The sequence below is a fragment of the Passer domesticus genome, chromosome 1 (genome assembly GCF_036417665.1).
Source record: "Passer domesticus isolate bPasDom1 chromosome 1, bPasDom1.hap1, whole genome shotgun sequence".
NCBI classification, from domain to species: domain Eukaryota; kingdom Metazoa; phylum Chordata; class Aves; order Passeriformes; family Passeridae; genus Passer; species Passer domesticus.
Window position 1 is genome coordinate 14293688 of NC_087474.1, and position 18909 is coordinate 14312596.

The window sequence follows — 18909 nt, forward strand, 5'->3', positions numbered from 1 at the left end:
CAGATGTTTTCAGGCCTTTTGCTTGGATTTAAGAACTGCTTCATCGATGTTTACAGCATTTTTTTTCAGGTGTTTCTTGACCAAACCAAATTAACTAGTTTGGTTTAGATTTTAATTTTATACAACATCTAAAAAAAAATTCCAATAATTATTTTCTCCCTCTTCCTTCTATGGACTGTGCTATTAAAAGGGTCCTGTGGTACAAATTTTGAGTTGAGAAACACAGTAATGTGTTCTTTCTTTTCACCCTTTCTATTTAAGAAAGGAAATATTGGTAGAAATGGAACAGTAGCATTAATTTCAGTAAGATCCCACAATTTAGAGCTTTAACCACCTGATTCCAGGGTAGCTATAATTGTGTTCAGTAGTTTTGCCCATTGCACTACCAAAATACCACAGGAAGAATCACAGAATATTCTGAGTTGCAAACGACACACAAGGATCATTGAGTCAAACTCTGAATGGCCCATATGGGGTATGAAACCCCATGCTCTAACCAAGTGAGCTAATAAATATGAGGGATTGGCATTGGCATTTCTCCTAGAGCTCTAATCAATGCTGTCAAAACATGCAGTAGCAACTGATTGCTGCCTTGAGTAAGCAAAGGTAGTGAAGTCTTAGTATTCCCTGTAATAAGGCTCATGAACACTACAGATTGCATATAACAATTGGCAATTTTCAAGGGAGCCACCATAGCAGGGCAGCCCAACCCTGCAGGGCAATTTATGACAAGTGAATGAGGCAGAAACTGAAATCAATTCAGTGACAAAAATAAGTTCAAAAGACAAACAGCAACTCAGCCACTAGAAGCTGATTTATTTCCACAGTAGTTGGATGTAAATACTTCCTCTTCCCTTCACTGCTAGACTTTCAGTTCAAGGAGTATATTAAGAGATTGAGAACCTACATCCAACACTGTGCCTCGCTCTGATTGTTGTATTGTGTTAAAACTATTGTGAGATTATGTTCAGCCTAGTTAGCCAAGAACTTTACCACCTCTATAATTAACTCTGGAATCTGACATCATCATCCCCTCAAGGTTCTCTTAAAATTTTAATAGCCTGGTTTATGAATATTCATTTGCCAGCATTATACTTCCAGGGATTTATGAAAACCCAATGGCATGTCAGTGCTCAAAGAAGTTCTATTACTTCTGCTGCCTCTTTAGCACATTTATTACAAGTCAGAAAGTCCGTCAAGGCTGCAGTTGATCCAACCATCTGGGTCAATTAATGGAGGTTAAGTGGCACAGCAGACACCTCGTGCCGCTGCTCAGGGTGCCCATTAATCCCTCCAGTGGACGTGATGCTTCTTCACAGGCCTCATCAGTTCTAGCCTATGAAAACTGTTTCTCCCTTATCTCCTCCTGTTTCTCTCCTCCTACATGCCACTGCAATTACAAGTCAAACACACAACAGCCAGCCCTTGAAAGGCTGCTCCTATGTAAGAGAGCAGTTGTCCAAACCACAGAGTTTATCAGATGTGTACAGGCAATTATTGCCCATAGTCAGCTTGTTTTAGCAAGTGCTACAACACAGATGGAACTGGCACACTGCAACAGCTAAATAAAGTTTGTGACACTTTGGTCCATTACCAAGAGGCATAAACATTTCTTCTGTATCACAAGCTGTAATTTGTTTGACAGTTTTTTTGTGTTTTCCAAATTGTGACAGTGCTGAAGTTTTAGGCCACTGGCTTAGACATTACTGTGTGCCACAATGTGAACCACATGTGAAGCATCTCCAGTTCCAAAAGGAGAGCTCAATAAAAGTTCACAGTGCAGGTAGATCAAAAGCTGTTATGAATCTGAATAGCACAACAAATATTTAGAGCACGGCTTGTAAGGAATGTGAAATTCAAGGCTGCATTTAATGCATTAAACCTGGTGTATTATTAAGCTAGAAGCTTCCTCCTAATATTTATGCAAACTGTAAAGCAAAACTAGAAAGCCAAATAGTGTCATTTCTCCTATGTATTCCTTAGCTATATTTCTCCTTTGCCAGCAAAGAGGCAGCTCAGCAAAGCTCAGAACTACTTTTGTCATTTCCTGACAAAACAAATTTAGTTAGAACTTTCTGAAGTTATTGTCAAGCCTTACCTTACAACAATTTATGCAATTATGTGATTTTCCCCTCAGCACCAGTGCTTCAGAACAAACAAGGTAAAAGGTTTGATCTGTCATAAATGAGCATTCCAACCTTCTGGTTTCTGTTTCTGCTCGAAATATTTACAGAACAATGAAAAGCTCTGAATTTGGAAGAATATCTTCCAACAGCACCATTTGGCAAATGCAATATTTAAAGGCATCTCCAAAGAGAACCTGCAGACTATTCAACAGGAAAAAAGAGAAGAGAAATGTAGATAAAGAATAACAAGTAATAAAAAGGATATAATCCCTGAAGGCAAAGGGAAGAGAAGTTAGAGATCAACAAATGAAACAGTGAAGAAAAAAGGTTAGAAGTCCTGAAGGATGTAATCATGATCCTATTTTAAAAAGGGAAAGGCTAAAATTGTGACTGAGACAATGGCCTATGGGCCAATCCAGAAAGCCTGAAGTACCATAAATAAAATGGCTTTGTAGAAATCATCACTTGATGCTTCCTCTAGCTCCCAGGTCACAGCTTTGGCCAGAGACTGGTGTTTGGGAAGGCTACTGAGAATTCCCACCGGCGCCTGGGGGAAAGCTCTGCACTGCAGCCAGTCCTGGACACTGGTCAGGGCACAGCAAGCACACGTCACTGTGGTTGAATTACACTATTTCTGCTTGGCTTCTGTAGAGAAACCAGCTTATCTGCACTTGTTTTTTAGCTTCCTAGCCTTCTTTGGGGAGAGAATAATTTATGCTAAGTCTTCAGAACACAAAGACCTATTGTCAAAGTCACAAGCTGCCTGTTTGCTTTGTGGTGCAGGGGAAAGCAAGCCTTTCACTTGTATGGAAACTCCTTAGAAGCAGAATGTTGTTTTTTTTTAACTATTATGATTATTTTTTAAAAACAACAGAAGTTTAAAATCATTTACTTTAAGAATCTGACCCCAAAGCTTGATTGTTGCTTTGCTAAGAGGTCCAAAAGTAGGTGAAAAAAATCCAAACTGAGTCTGGCCTGCAAACTCTTACAGCACCATCAAGTCCCTTTATTTATTTCTTTTTAGTGGCTTGCCAGTTAAATCTCTAGCCTGCAATAAAATCAGGTTTGGGTAGCTGTCAACCCTTAAATCTAAACAGCTACAACACTTGGCAGGTGGTTTAAAAAAAGACTTTTAGCTACAAAGAAAAACATGATGGGCTGGATAAAGCTGAATGCCCAATTTTTTTTGGCACCCAATACTCTTGTAGGATAGACAGCCATGTTGGCCAGCTTCAGGGTCCTAAATTGTGTACATATTTCCAAACATTTTGAGCCTGTCTGCCTTGCTGGACCACCCACAGGGAGTACAGCTTGATGGCCATGGGAACAGTACCACCAACTACATTGTTTTTTTACTGAACTCTACTGCATACACTTAACCTCCAGTGAGCTGACAAAATTACTGCTCTGTGGAGGAAGATCCACACATGTCTGCACAGCAGGAGATGCAGTGAGGAATCCTGTTGCAGGCAGAAGGGCTCATCTCAGCTCCACTGGCTTTCATTTTGCCCACCAGTTTAGCAAGATGCAAGGGACACACTTGTGCTTTGCTCCCCAGGTAACAGTGAAAGTGCTTAACACAAAAATCTGTGCTCGTGGAAGCAACATAGACACCAGAAAACGTCATGGTAATTCAACTAATTGTTACATGCCACAAGAGAGACGCAATTCAGAAGTGTTAATCAGCCCGAAACTCATTTGAATTCAAACCATTCTTTAGACTCTGCAGTTGAGCAGCAGGTTGTGTTTTACAGACTGAGTCAAAGATCTGTATAAGGAGTAAAACACGCCCAGGTACCGGATGAGGCATTGCCAGGCTCCAGGTCATGTAAGTGAAGTCATGTTGAGAACGAGTCATTTACGGCTCCTAGGGTGTAATCCCATGATGCAATGTTTAGATTAAATCTTAGACTATTATCCCAGCATATCAACCCTGTCTGCTCCCAGCAGAGGTGTCTGAAGATCCTGTTTAAACTAGCTCATTTATCCAATCAAGGCAGGAGAAACAAAAACATGAGAGAGTTCCTCTTCTGACTCTTGGGGATGGTGCTGGGCAGGGCCAGGAGTTGGACTCCATGATCCTTGTAGGCTCCTTCTAACTTAGCTTATTCTCATTCTTTAAGTGCTTCCCTTGAAGATACCTCTGCCTTTTCCATCTCAATGCCTCGTCCCTAATCCTCCATCTCAACTCCTACTTCTCTCCTCTCTGTCTTGCCAAAGTCTTGCACAGGGAGCAAGTGGCCTGCTGTGGAAGGCCACTCATGACACCAGGAAGTACAAGAAAGTGAACCAAACAATTCTTGATTTATCTGAAGCATTTGCTGAGACAGTTATGTGTGGAGTCACTTCTTTCCTGACAATTGACTTCCATGGAGTTGTGCTGTCATGACATTTCATTGTCTGCATTCAATCCCTCACAGGCACTTGAAGTCACTCATAAAATTCTACTCAATTACTGGGCCCTAGGCTTCAATCAAAAATATTTGTCTATTTAATATTTCACTACCAATGTGCTACTTCTGTGCTGGCTTCAATTAAACGTTGAAGTACTTATGATATCAAATATAATTCTTTCATAGTTACAATTCAAAATTTTGCCCCAATTTTACTTATGCCTATTTTTACCTAAGCCCAAACAAGCCAGCATAGATAGTATATGTGCTTTGGTCATTCAAGAAAAGAGTTTGCATGCATCTCAAATCAAAGGTGCAGAACTAAGTAATTTCAAGGAGAAGTCTGTTCAAACTTAAGTCCTCATGACACTCTTCCAGAGGCATTACACAGAGGCAAGTAGATTGTGGGCAGTTTTAATACTGGGCTAGAAGACACATGGGTAGACTTAGTCCAAGAATCAATATAGTGCCTTAAAATAAAGCAGAAGTTCTCTTTTGTATAACAATATTAGCCCAACACTCACACAACACATTTTCGTACGTGTCTTACCAGCATTTGCTTAAGTCTCTAAATCAACAGGCTGTCACGAGCAGAGTATGACAGATCTCACACCACAAACATTTAAATGTTGACATCCCACTTGATGAGGTGAAAGAAAAGCACTGAGGAACCTCACGGAGCTCACTGGCCCTCCAGTTTTTATCTCTTCTCTTGCCATGTAACCCAAGCCAACACAGTGTTCCTTCCTCACCTGTCCTACACGTTCACTCCCACACTGAGCAACTCTTTTCAAAGCCCCACTCTTCCTCTGCTGCTAATTCAACACCCACACTGACATAGCCATGGTGAGCAGGTCTGAGCAACCCAGAGGACTTGAGAGAAGTGGAGAAAACTTCTGTCAGGACAGAGCAGTTCCCTAATCTCTGTAGCCATGTATCCAACTGATACTATTTGAGAGAGTGGTTCTGGGGCAAACTGGGAATGGAAGGGCAAGTGGGAAGGATTCCTCAGTTGGTATTTTAAAGCCAGGTTGCTACTTCCACTGTTCCTATCTGCCAATCCAAATCATCAGCTGCCTAAAGTAGTCAGAAGAACAAAATTGGTAAACCTGGCCTTAAACAAAGATCTCATTTTGAAAGTTACCCACCTGAAGCCTCAGTCCACTTCAAGACAGCCCTGAGCACCAGTCTACAAGCAAATGAATAGCAAGGCCACTCCTGGCCTCTCGGTTTAAAGCAGGACAGCTACCAAGAACACAAAGTCTCATGGATGATTTTATGTTCTTTCCTGCAATCAGTAATTGCTATGAATCCTAACTAATATGTCTGGAACACATTACTTACTCAGAGAACAAAATGTTGGACAGAAGTGTTGATGCTATGTTTTCTCCTTTGACTTAACACTTACAAATCCTCATAGCTAGCAAATATACATAGTCCCAATAGCCAGAAACACGATTAACACCAGAAAATCTAGGCCTCTATGACTCACTCTGAGTAAGTGCCAGGATGGATCATTTTTCTTTGCCCACCTAAACATAGCTCTTACATATAAAGGGTTGTGACTTCATTTAATGACTGAACAGCAAAGGCTGCCAGCCTCTGATCGGAAGAGAAATGCCAAACATTTGCATATACAGGAGCTTTTTTTTAACTTCACAGCTCTTTCAGTTCCTTTCAGAGTTCCTCTGATCTGAACACTAATCTCTTATCTGGCACACTATGCTGTAAATGAGCATGCAATCATCAAATCTGTCCTTTTAAGCTGTGATGCACTTCAAGACAACCATTTCTTGGCTACTTTTTAAAAGAACTTAACCTTAGCCAGGTTTTCTACATCTTAAACATGCCATTCCCACCACTGCAAGATCTCCATCTGGACAGGTGATCTTCAGATTCACTCTTCAGATGCACACAACAATCAGGAGCCCAGATGAAGTTTTGGTATAGATTCCTGCACTCCAACCCTGCTGGCACCAGCTCTGAGCCTGCCTGGCCCTTCACTGCACCACTTGCAGCTGCTCAGGGCAGCAACATTATTTGTGTTTGTTTACCCTTTACAGATGTGTACACACACATATCTACCTGCCTGATCCCCACTCCTCCAAAATCCTTGGCAGATGTCAAGGGTAGATTTACATGTTATTCCATAAAATTTACCTTTGTCAGTTCAGTTGGTCCTTATTGCTCCAAATAAGCCGAAAGACCCTTATCCTTTCTAGAAATATCCACAAGAGGGGAAAGAAAAAATAAAAGTTGTCCAGACATCAAATACAAACAATTTTTGCAAACAGATGTTTCTTCCACAAGTGTTTGAATATAAAACCACTCTAGTCGGTTGAAACACAATTCTAGATGATTGCTATGTAAGCAGAACTGACCACAAGAAAACTTCTAATGGTTTTGTTCATTCTCAGTACAGTTGGTTGACTGAAAATGCAGTGCCAATTTTTTGCAGAGCTACAGTTTCCACATATAAACTCACAATGCATTTTAACAATGTCAAAACTGCATCTGTCACAATTACATTTGCAGAATACCTTTACATATCTGTGTACTGATTAACAGAGTATTTTAGTATGCAGAGCTCTATAACCAAAACATATTCTGTGCTATTTTTTAAAGTTTAGTTTAAGGAATGAAATTTAAAGAAATAGGGGATACTTCAACCTGAGAATTTGTTTTTTAAATCTGTAATGCAGCCTTTAAAGACCGGGGTTAATTTTACAAAAGATACAAAGTTTCCCATTCTAAAACTCAACCTTCATCTATAAATGTGAAGTTTCCTTACTTGCCAAGCCAATCCTTACTATCCAATCAGAATGAAAGGACAGGGACTGAGCTGCATTTTGAAAGCATACAACACACAGCTTTTGCTGAGTGCAACTCAGGGAGCTAGCATATCTCTTTTGTTTGAAACAGGTGAGTAAAAACTAACTCTAGGACAAGCAGTGAGCTTTATTTGCCTCAGATTCAAGTTGCTTAGAATTACCAACATTAAAGCCTTGAGCCTGCTTTTCAAGTGAATTAAATGCTCTGTATGTTTGACTACAATATATCATTCAAGGTTAGCTTTACACACCACAAAAAATAGCTGCTCCTCTTCACAATGGAAGAGGTAAAAATGTGAAATCCAGTGCTGCTGGAGCAACAACTGTGTTGGTTGTTCAGCTCCAGTTGCCTGTGTTAAAACATCTGGCAGGTTTTTTTTATTGGAACTGAAGGCAGGCAGGTGTTACAATGACTGACACCAAAGCCAAGTGAACCCAGGTCTCAACTCCCAGACGTAACTTGTGGCTGCAGGGTTAGGCTTATCCTACCCTAGACACTGCTGGAATGCCAACAGCTGCCTGAAATGCTGCTTTCAGTAGGATTTCCCCTTGCTTTTGGGGCCAGTTGCCACTTAATGGAAAATGACATTGACATACTGTCCATTTTTCACCCTAACATAAACAGTTGGGGCAATTATTTTCTAAGAGTTAAAGAGTTATTGTAGCTGTCTCTGAGGCTTAACTGGGCTTCTTGTCAGAAAGGGAAAGATTGAAAAAGTCACATGTGAAGCACATCTGACTTGCATATTCTCTAGATCATTTGGTGTGACTGTTTTGAAACAGTGATCCACAGTCCTTCATGCTGCAACAGAGAGCTGATGGGAGACAGTGCTACCTTTGTTTTATTTGAGGGAATAGACAGTAATTTTGTCTAAATCTAAGGCTGATATAACAGAACAAGAATTAAATCCTGTACATCTCTGCTGCCTGCCAAGAGTTTTACAGGTATAAGCCACAAGGAGCACATTTGGCAGTCATTAACTCCACAGAAATATCATTTACTTCTCACAGTACTTTGGCACACAATCTCTGGACTAACACCTGAGTGCAGTCCCTTTGTACCAGACACTGGTAACAGCTGGCATTTTTTGGTGTCAAACAGCTCAGTTCTGTCAGAAAATTGCACACTTCCTTCATAATGGTCTGATGGAGGCTCAAATTGCTTTAGAAATTAATCTGGCCTTAAATATTACGACATATGATGCTTGATGTCCAAGTTCTTTGTGATGATTTTTTTGTGTACATGAAAAGCCAATAATTTTAATCTGGGTCTTTGAAAACTGACTTCACTTTTTTTTTTAAAAAAACTCTGAAACCTGGCATCATTAGAGCAAAGAGAGACCCTTCCATCAACTAAATCCAAATAAATAATCAAAGAGTTAATGCATAATTGCTGTACCCTCTGTACTGAAAGACTCCCTTCAACACACCACCACGTGAATCACTGACATCAGAAGCATTTTTACCACCAGTTACCCAATGCATTCTTATCTGCTTAAGGCAGACTCCAAGTAGGACATGTTTTGCTCTTTAAAAATCACGACCTTCCAATGTGTCCATTAACTCTCAAGTGCCTAGTTGGGAATATAGCAAAAGCAGGGAATTAACAAGGTGAGACCATGGTGCACACTAATTCCTTTGCAAGCTCACTGTTCCCCTGCAGTGGCCAAATGGAGGCTTCTCCATGAAGAAACAGAAAACAGGTTTTTGCATTCAGCAAGAAAAACCCTCTGCAGAAGGCAGGGCCTCTGCAAAGTGAATAATCTCAGCTACCCTGTTCCTGCAAACTGTTCCACAGTTTTTGCCTCCTGAAAACTACAGTAAAATTTCCATCCACAACAGCCAACACATTGAGGAGCAAACATGAACTCAAACAATAGCAATTTAAACTGAATAAGCTTGTGCAATTTTCTCCTTTGTTCATTATATTAAAGGTTTCACAGACACCTCATCTTGTGAACATGTTCTAAGAAGGTAAAATGACAATGCTGTATTTAAAAACCCCCAAAACCACAAACCACAAATTCCACACATTCTTAATCACCTTTTGCATAAACAAATGTACTAAACTATATACAGCTTTCAAACCACTTCCTCAACATAGAGACAAGAGAAACCTCGGCTCATACTCTGTTGTAATGTGTAAGACAGACACTTTCCAAACAGAAAACTGGCAAAAGTTTCCAGTGACCTGCCTAAATGTCTTGGTCACAAATGGCTCACCTCCACCATCTCTGAGCCTACCTGGACTCACTGTGAAGGAGCAATGTGCACTACCATTTTCATGTTCCTCTACCAGACAGTTCTGGGGAGTTACAGTGTAATCTTTCTTCTCTGTGTAAAAAAGTAAACGTGGCATAGTTAAAGACAGATTAAAACTGTTTTATGTCCCCCCTACCTTTATTCCATAAAAAGTATCAAATACAAAGAATTTAGTGAAGAAATGTCAGGTGCATAGCTATAGTCCTGCTGAATAAAGCTCAGAGAAAATCTGAAATCCTCCTTCCTACTGGAATTTTTTGCCAAAAATGTCATTTAGCAATGCAATCAAGACAAAACAACATAGGAGAGGTAGAATTAACTTTTAAATTGAGGTAGGGAAGAAAATCTACCTGCTGTAACAAGTTTAAACCTTTGCTGCACAAAGAGAAGCTGATATTGTTACTTTTCATCAATCAAAATGCTTCCTTCATTCCACCCTTCGTGCACTTAAGTCTTAAACTCAAGTTAAGAGCTACTGCACACTCTGTGGTATCTAACTTCCATATCTGAAGTCTCTGTGGTCTGTTTTAAGACTTTAAGGCATTGACACCTTCTATCAAGTTTACAGGAACACAACAGGCATATTAAAATGGTGGAGCAATTTATAGCAACTTGCTTTTTAAAATATATTTAGGAAAGGAAAAGAAAATCAGATCATATAAAAATGGATGCTTATTAAAAATACTCATTTTAGTGGAAGCAATGTAAAAACATTTAAAACTCAGTACCAGACTGAAGCACACATATGTTATATAATACAAAAATGAAGAAGATGTCTGAAGGAGCATATTTATCAGGCAGCTTCTTCCTAACCCTCACTGCTTCTGCAGGTGGAAGGATTCAACCTCCTATAAAATATGCAGATACAGGTGATTATTTAAATATATATCTAACAAAGTCTGTGGGAGAAAGATTCACTATATGGGGGAGTTTATTCCAATACAATATTCCTATCACTAAACTCAAAGTGGTTTTAAAATAGTAATGCTCCAGACATGTTCTGTCTTCTGGTACTCTCCAGGCTACAACAAAGGTTTATATAATTCAGAACAAAAATTCTAGATCCATTTGAGAGAAACACAGATTTATAATCCTAATAAAATGGAAGGTGGCCTTAAATTGCTAGTTCCTGAAAGGGCAATTGAGAAGCATTCTTTTCTTTTTTTTTTTTTTTTTTGGTCAAGGATACTATTCTTGTGTTTCTGGTGATTAAAATACAACACCTGGAATACTGGAATATCCCTGAAGCAAGGAAACTCGCCTTCCAATCCCTCTGTCCTTTATGCTCCCCTGCTTTAAGCAGGCAGGAATAAACCCACTTGCATTTCAACCTGACAATGCTGGAAATTTTCTGAAACAAATGCCTGAAGGAACTGTGAGCAAGGATATTCCTGCAGGAGAAGAAGGTAAAACAGTGCCAATAACTTCTACCTCTTCTACCTGCAGTGTCCTGGTAATGCTTAAAATTAAGAGAATGGAAAGTTGGAGCAAGTCTCCCTCAGAATGCTCCAAGTCTCAAAATAGAGCACAGTTATCCAATGCAACAGTACTCCCATGTATTTATAGAACTTCTTAAACACAAGAGAAAAATACCACCAAAAGTTGTGTTATTATAGAAATGTTCTTATAGCAGTTTGTGGCTGTGGCTAAGGCTAACATAATAAAACTTAAAAAGAAAAGAGAAACACATTACACAAAACAACCAGCAACAGGACTTTCCATTCATAGCAGAATGAACTCATCTTCTAAGCAAAACCACGAGAATAAAAAGACAAAATGCCTTAAGGAAGGCTGAAGGACTGGCATGCACAGGCTGGAGTAAACCCACTTGCATTTGTGAATATTCACCAACAACTGGCTCAAGCAATGGTGTGCAAGCTGCCCGAGTGAGGTGCTACTTACTTCACAATCCTGTAAAAAATCCACTTGTCTGCCTTTACACAAGGAGGACAGAAAGAAGGTACAGATGCAGCAAAAGGGGTCAAAGTCTTCTCAAAATAGTTACTGATAACGCCTGTAGCTGTCTTTGGCCAAGTACTTCATTATTCTTGTTTTAAAGAAGTTTCTCGCGTCAGTTAAGATTCTTTTCCCAAGAACCTAACACTCACCCACTTAGAAAACAGAAAAGTGACTTCACAAAAGTTACCAAATATCAACATGCATGGCTGGCAAGTACATGTGCAGTCAAGATGATTCAGATAAGTCAGATAAATTTAGAACAGCGCTTTCCTAAAAGCATGCGTTCACCAAATGCAGTAAATATGCAGGAGCTATATCCAAGTGCTGATTCCAAACATCAGAGCAAAAAATTTATTAGTGAAAATCTCCCTTTAAGAGTTCGCTCCCATCTGAAGTCCTCAACAGTGTTATTCCTTGATCTGCCTTTAGTATTTCCATCCATCACTGGATTTATCCACATAAAAAGCTATAGGCTCTCCAACCTCTGAGGACTAAGCCAAATGCAGTGTGGCAACTTCACATAGGACCAGCCTTTTATGGTTGGAACAGTAGAGCTTTGATACAGCTAATCTACCATAAATAGCTCTTGAAACTCAGAAGGATCAAATCAGCTGTTGCAACAGTCCCAGCCTCTAGCTGCTTCAAATCCAGTTATACTGTCAACTCTGTCTTGCAGCTCTCCCTTTTATTCCCCCTGTCCAAAACATTTTATGTCCTCTTCCTGGCAGAAATTAGAAGCTACTAAGGCAAACACAGCAGAATCAAACCCATTAAATAAATTTTGAAACAGATGCACAAGTATTCTTACAATTACCTTAAGGAAGACAAGCTCTGTTCTCTTAAAAAGCAGCTTAAGTATTTGATGCCCATAAAAAAGAAGTTATCCCTGACTTATAAAGCAAACACATAATTTGAAATAAGCAAACAGTTCCAAGAGCAGCAAGAGCAGCTTTAAAAGGTGGATGAAACTAAGCAGATAAACTTCATGGAGCACTATCCATGTCTCAGATTAAGGCATAAGGCACTAAATTGCTTGCATATTTTTTTCTGTAACCTAAATATACTTGAGAAGTACTAGAATACCCTGTTATAAATACTTGAATTACAATGTTTCCTTTCAGGTAGTTAGAACCATTTTCCCACAAAGAAGTTGAGAACTGTAATTTAAGAATTCTCACAGAATTAAAAGCTTCCAAAGTATATGTTTACTAACCATATAAGTTGGTATAACTGAAAATTACCACTAGGTCTACAAGAGCATAATAATTACTGAGAAACCAGTGCAGTGACATTGTTCTGAGAAAAAAAGCAGGGTTGGATCCAACAAAACATAGGTGAGCAGTATTATCTTCAGGGTTCACCTCACAGTGCAAAGAAACAGTGCACAATGCAAGCATGTAGGTATATGCAAATAAAAGGTATTTTTATCAAACATATATTATTAACAACCCACCAGTTTTTCCAAAACATTACATCCCAAAACATCAATTACTCCACTTCAGTACAGGAGCTCTGGTACTTCAAAGGGGAAGAAGTGTCTTGTGGGCAAAGTCTGTATCTCTACCTCCCACAGGCACGTAAATTCTGAACATTGCCAGGGCATCCTCCCAAAATACTGGGCAGGACATCTACATCTATGCATCCACCCTCCTTACTCAGGCAAGGGTAGAAGAGGATTGCCAATTCCTGCTATGCAAACTGCTTTAAGGGCCTCTAGAAGCTACTCTAATGGAAGAGCCAAAATACCAAAATCATCAGCTTCCACTCAATGGAACATTGTCAGCCATACACCATCTTATTCATTTTCACACTTGTGTTCAATTTTATCATCTCTGTTAAAGAGCCTGGGTTTTAACTGATTTGCAAAGCATGTAACATACCCTGAACACAAAAAAAGAGTCACTAGTTGCCTACAAAGACAATAATAAAATAACTTCAATTAAGTGTGGGTGGGTGAAATGAACTGGTTTGCTGTCTCCTTTAAATTGTGCATGAATAACCCAGTTGGGTCACCTTCTGGAAGTCTCAGTAAAGTCAAAGAGCTATACAAAGGCACAGACATTCTTCTCTTTAGGACCTAGAAAATACCCAACTGAACAAATTCAGATGCATGAAGGACAGTGAGCATTTCATTAGCATGGAGTAAACTCAGTATGTTACAAGTAGATAAAACAGACCAGCAAGATCTGCCTGAGTAAGTTAATAATTTTGAATAGAGCTTGTCGAATATGTCACATTATACTCCTTCATTGTGGTGAAAAAAAAGTAGCTGAACCAGCTGCTGACAAAAGTTCAACAGAGCTCTTAAAAATGCAGCAGGCATGCTTGCAGCTGGTATAGAGAAAGAGCAGCCGAGAGCATGCTGCCACAGCACAATCACTGGTGCTTTATGCCCTATCCATAACCATTAAAATCCAAGGTCTTTTATTACTGTGGAATTTGAAGGATGCAAGTTATGACATGGAAACACACCCCCTCTCTAGAAGCAAGACAGGGATTGCTTGTTTCTTTTATAGAAACCACTCTACATTCATTCTCCATATCACACAAGAAACTATGTTGAAGATTTCATGTTTTTACCTAATTAAAAAAAATAAAAAATAAAAATCCTGCATGTGCTTTTCCACAGAACATAGGCTTCCTCGACTTCAAGCACATAAAACACAGCTGCCTACCACAGAAATACAGCAGTTTCTTCCTCTTCCTCCCCAATACAAAATTTCTGTAAACACAGAGCAGAGGAAGCCACAGACAACACATTAGTTAACCACTATCCCTTCACAACAAGCCTAACATCTAGAATGTATCTTCCAGACACTATCAGCTCTATCACCAAAGAGAGGGAGACATCAAAAGCACTTCTCAGGCCACAGATTCTGTCCCAGTGAAGACAGAAGTACAAATTAGCAGACAGGCTTTTGATTCTGAGGTCCTGCTTTGCAGGAGAGGATATGTGCTCCAGTGAGTAAGAGCCAAGAAATAACACCAGGGTAGCACACAGTGAAGTGCACACAGCGTGCAAAGTCTGGGTTCAGCATTCCCTTATTTACCAATTCAGCTTCCCAGTTTGCAGATAGCTTCTTTTCAGCTGAGGGGGGAGGGAGGGGGAGGAGAAGGAGAGACTTCCCAGAAAAAAAACCCAGACAAATTTAATAAAAAGCGACTTACCAGCATCCATTGTTAGAATCATGACCCCACTTGTGTGTCCCAGGAAGCAGGAAGCCTTACCCATCCAGTGTATGCGAATGACTCAGAAGGACAGCATGGCTTTGTTTCAGCTTATATCTTCTGGCTCATTCACCCCTCCTCCCTTTCGTGGGATAAAAGTGTTGCCTGTGCCTGGCCATCCCCATTGGCTCGGCTAGGGGAACCTACCCATTTAGCACATTCAAGTTTCTGTGAGAGCCTAAAATGACTCACAGAGGATTTTTTATTTATCTTAAAAAAGCACCAAACACCAACAACATTAAAAAAACAAAACCAAACCCAACTCAAACTGTCTTCTGCCTTTCTGTCTTTCTGGGAGAATAAATCATTTATTCTTTCACTACCAGACACAAATTACAGGGATGTTATTGCCACGGGGATGAACAATTCCCTGCACTCTGAATCAATGAGAAGGTGGCAGGTTAAGGAGGACAGTCCCACAGTCTTCAGCAATCCCCAGTTTGCTGCATTGTCTGTCCATGGGAATAAAGCCACATGTTTTGTGTCAAAGCCTATGCCCCCCAACCCAGTTTATCATCAATGCAAGTTTATCCTCAATGCAAACTCTATATAATCCCAATTTATAACCCAAATTGATCATCTCCTGGCATGGTTTGCCAGGGAGGATTTGCTCTTCCATTTTATTTTTAAGTAGGCAAAACAGTAAAAGATTATTGTTTTACTAAAGACACACACCCAGACTCCCAGACTCTACAGGTTTAACTCTGCAGTGAGGAAAATTAAGTGATATTTTCTTAATCTCCAGGATTCTCTAGGTGTAATAATTGGTACAATCTAGGCTCTGCCTGAAGAATTTGGAAAGCTGTTACAATCTGTTTGTGAGCCTCCTCTCTAGTGAGATAATAGTGTTTAAAAAAGAAAAAAAAAATCTATCTGGTCAAGAGGTATCACAATCCATTGTTAACTTTGATCAAACCACAGGACAGCCTAAAAAGAACATTTGGGTGAGCAGCTGGAGGGGGAAAGGAATTTGTTTCTTTCTATATTGCAAAATCCTTAAGAACTTGCAGTCAGACCCCAAGAGGGAGGTGCTGTGTCTTGGCACCATAAACTGTCAACAGATTTGACATCTGTCCTTAGGGTTCAGCAAGCACAGAGAGTGAAACACCGGTGTTCCTTGCCTCTGATAAGAGCTACCTTTTCTAAAAAAAGCAGGGACATATTAGGCTACTGTCTCACCACATTACTCACCACCAGATAACCTAAGATTCATAACTCTGCGATACAACCACAAGTGTATTTTGGAAGTGTTGCTTGTGGTTGTTGAAATAAACAGAGTGCTCTCTCTCCTGCCTCCTTCTGTTTTTAGAAAAGGTATCAGTTGCAAGTCACAAACACCAAGGTTTGTAGACGCTACTGATGAAGTCAGAATCCACAACTCAAAGAAATTAGCAAAAGCAGCACAATTGAATCATCACTTCTCAGATTTCTTGACCCTCTCTCACTTTGCAGTGTGGCTTTACAGCAACACACTTGAGTATTACACTTTGGGGGGGCAACACATTCCTAAGGCTGAAAATGTCGAATGTTTTCTGTAGGCCACTGCAATAAAAGCTTTGGGAAAAGGCATGAATAGTCCAGATCCCAGAAACAAATATTAAATCTTTCAGTGAATGGAAGTTAGGGACAAATGACCAGGTGGACAGGCTGCTCCTCAAAAGCCATGCTACAGAAAGAAGTGCAGTGTCAGAGCTGAACTGAATGGCTTCATCCAAAGTTTACAATTCTCAAATAGTCAGGACACTGCTTTGTCCATAAAAATAGCTAAGGACATTTGGTAACAGCCATGCAGAGGCCATGTGCAGAGATACAAGTTAACTTTGGGATTGATACCAGGCATAGCTGCTTTCTTACCAATAACTGTTAGTCTGAAGAAAAATGCAGCAGTAAGGAAGATGCTTTTGCACTCTTCCTATTCCACTCTTCTACACCTGACATCTTCATTAAAAATTTCCAATGGTCTAAATAAAATTCATGACAACAAAAATCAGTTTTGAGGATGCCTTCAAGTAATGAAGTCCCAAAGACTGGGAGGAACTTATGGAGAAAATAATGTAACACTTATCCTTACCAACGAGGTAGAAGGGGAAGAACTGGTGGAGGGAAGAGCTTTAAGAACAACTAAAGCCCTTGACCCTCTGCACAAGAGAGCAGGAGAATGCAACATTTACACTCCCATCCTCAGGTAAACTGAGAGTGAGTAACACTGCCAGAGAATACCAGGCACAACATGTCTTATGCCAAACAAATACATTTAAAGAAAAGCATTATCATATGCCGTGTAAGAATAAACCGCTTTTGACAGGATGACATTTCCTGTAAGCTTGGCTTTTGCAAGAAGTTCAGTACCATTGTCCTGGAACAGTAAAATGCAGAAGTACAAGCAAACTGTTTCCAAAACAGAAAAAAAAATAAAAATCCCCAACTGCTGGGTCAGCAATGGATTGTGAGGTACTGCTTGCACTATTTTTAAAAATGGTGCAAGCATTAATAATTCAGCTTACAAAGCATTTGGAAAATGAAAACCATAAAAACTGAAACCATAAAAATTGAAACTGTAGAGAGGAACAATCTTACTGATATCATAGAAAAAAAGGAAATACATCTATTTACCTTTATTTTCACAAGGGAGAAGATGAAGTTTTCAGTTAGGCTAGCAAGAACATTAACCTGAAGGGGACTGCTACACAACACAGGATTTACAAAAGCTGGGCATCTCCAATATTCCAATTCCATTCTAGATGACAGTAATAAACCCACTCACTGTTTTTCAAGCTATATTAGCCAGCAAGAGTTGGCTGAAATTTATGTAATTAAAAATACACCAGTATTAGAAGGAACACTGTGTTTCTTCACATATAAGCAAGGTCCAGCAAGACAGCACATGAATTTGCACACAACAAAGCCTTGGCTTTGTTGACATTGTGGAAGCTATGAAATACCGGCAGCACATGATAAATGGCATGCTGCTCGCAAATCTAGCACACTATAAATTAAAAAAACAAATACCTGTCCATAAACTGTTTCTATTGTAATGTTATGAAAAGAGGGTATAAGTGACTCATCTGATTGTGCACATTTCCCAGCCTCTAAAGTCAACTGGCCAGTCCTAGATGCAACTGCAGCAATGAAGCAGAAAACTGGTCATGAGTTCCAGAAATCACCAATTTTTTCCCATAATTATTCAGTCAGATAATCTGAAGTCCATGTAATTGCTTAGTGAATATATGTTAGAAGGCAGTAACAGGTACAGTAAATACTGCACAGAATTCCAAGATGCTGTGGAAAACCATGAACACACTCATCTGAAGACTATATCCAAATAGCCCAGGGTTTGGTTATCTGACATGGTCCAGCTGTGTCACATCAAGTGTGTCAATTGCACACTGTTAACAAACTTTAGCTCTGTACATTCTCTACTCAAATAAACCTCTTTTTTGTTGCTGATGTTTTAAAATACAGCAGAATACTCCTTCACATGGTCTAAGAGCATCATCTTCTGAAGCTTACAACCATTTTATGATAGTATATACTAAGAAACAAGTTCAGCAAGAAATTCTCTGAAGGCTTCACTTGAGTCTGTTGAAAGAAGTCCATATTACCCTTAAAAACTAAATTCCCATGACTGTTCACATAATTTTAAGTACCTTGCATTAGTCTTGCAAGAGCACCCTACTTCTGCTCACCTTCATTAAATTATTCCCTGCATAGGAAGTATGCAGCTAATAACTGTGATGTGATCTGCTTGCTCTAACATTTTTGGAGGAAATTTTATTAATATGCTTTAATCCTGAATTGTCAAGATTCAGTTCATGTTTTCCATTATCATGCTCCAAGCTCAGCTCTTCAGCTATCAAGGTTAGGTTTGCTTTTCTACTGCAAAGCCTTACAACTTTTCAGGCTTTCTTGCACATGTAAGAATAAACACTGTTCCCAGGCCCTCACTTTCCTTCTTTTTAAGTAAGATGTTAAAACCAGCAGAAGATTATTTCATTCAAGCTTCCACTCTTTACACAGTGTTCTCCCAGACTTCAGAAGATATGACAAGTTGCAAGGGAAACAGCTCTTAGATAATTCTGGAGCAACAGCTGAAATAGTGCATCCATACCT

At 39.6% G+C, this 18909-nt stretch overlaps 1 protein-coding gene across 9 annotated transcripts in view; it reads right to left on the reverse strand.

The window, feature by feature from the left end:
• The window catches only part of SVIL (supervillin), a 133474-nt gene that overhangs the window by 85476 nt on the left and 29089 nt on the right, over positions 1-18909 (reverse strand). For 2 of the 9 annotated variants that reach the window (XM_064402517.1, XM_064402427.1), the window contains exon 1: positions 14740-14857. The exons of 2 other annotated variants lie outside the window; for them this stretch is intronic. In XM_064402517.1, coding sequence (XP_064258587.1) covers positions 14740-14803 — 64 coding nt within the window. In that variant the 5' untranslated portion in view covers positions 14804-14857. Of the gene's footprint in view, positions 1-9594; positions 9679-14739; positions 14858-18909 lie in introns of those variants that run through there. 5 more of the 9 variants (XM_064402586.1, XM_064402829.1, XM_064402903.1 and 2 more) reach the window with 5 other exon arrangements.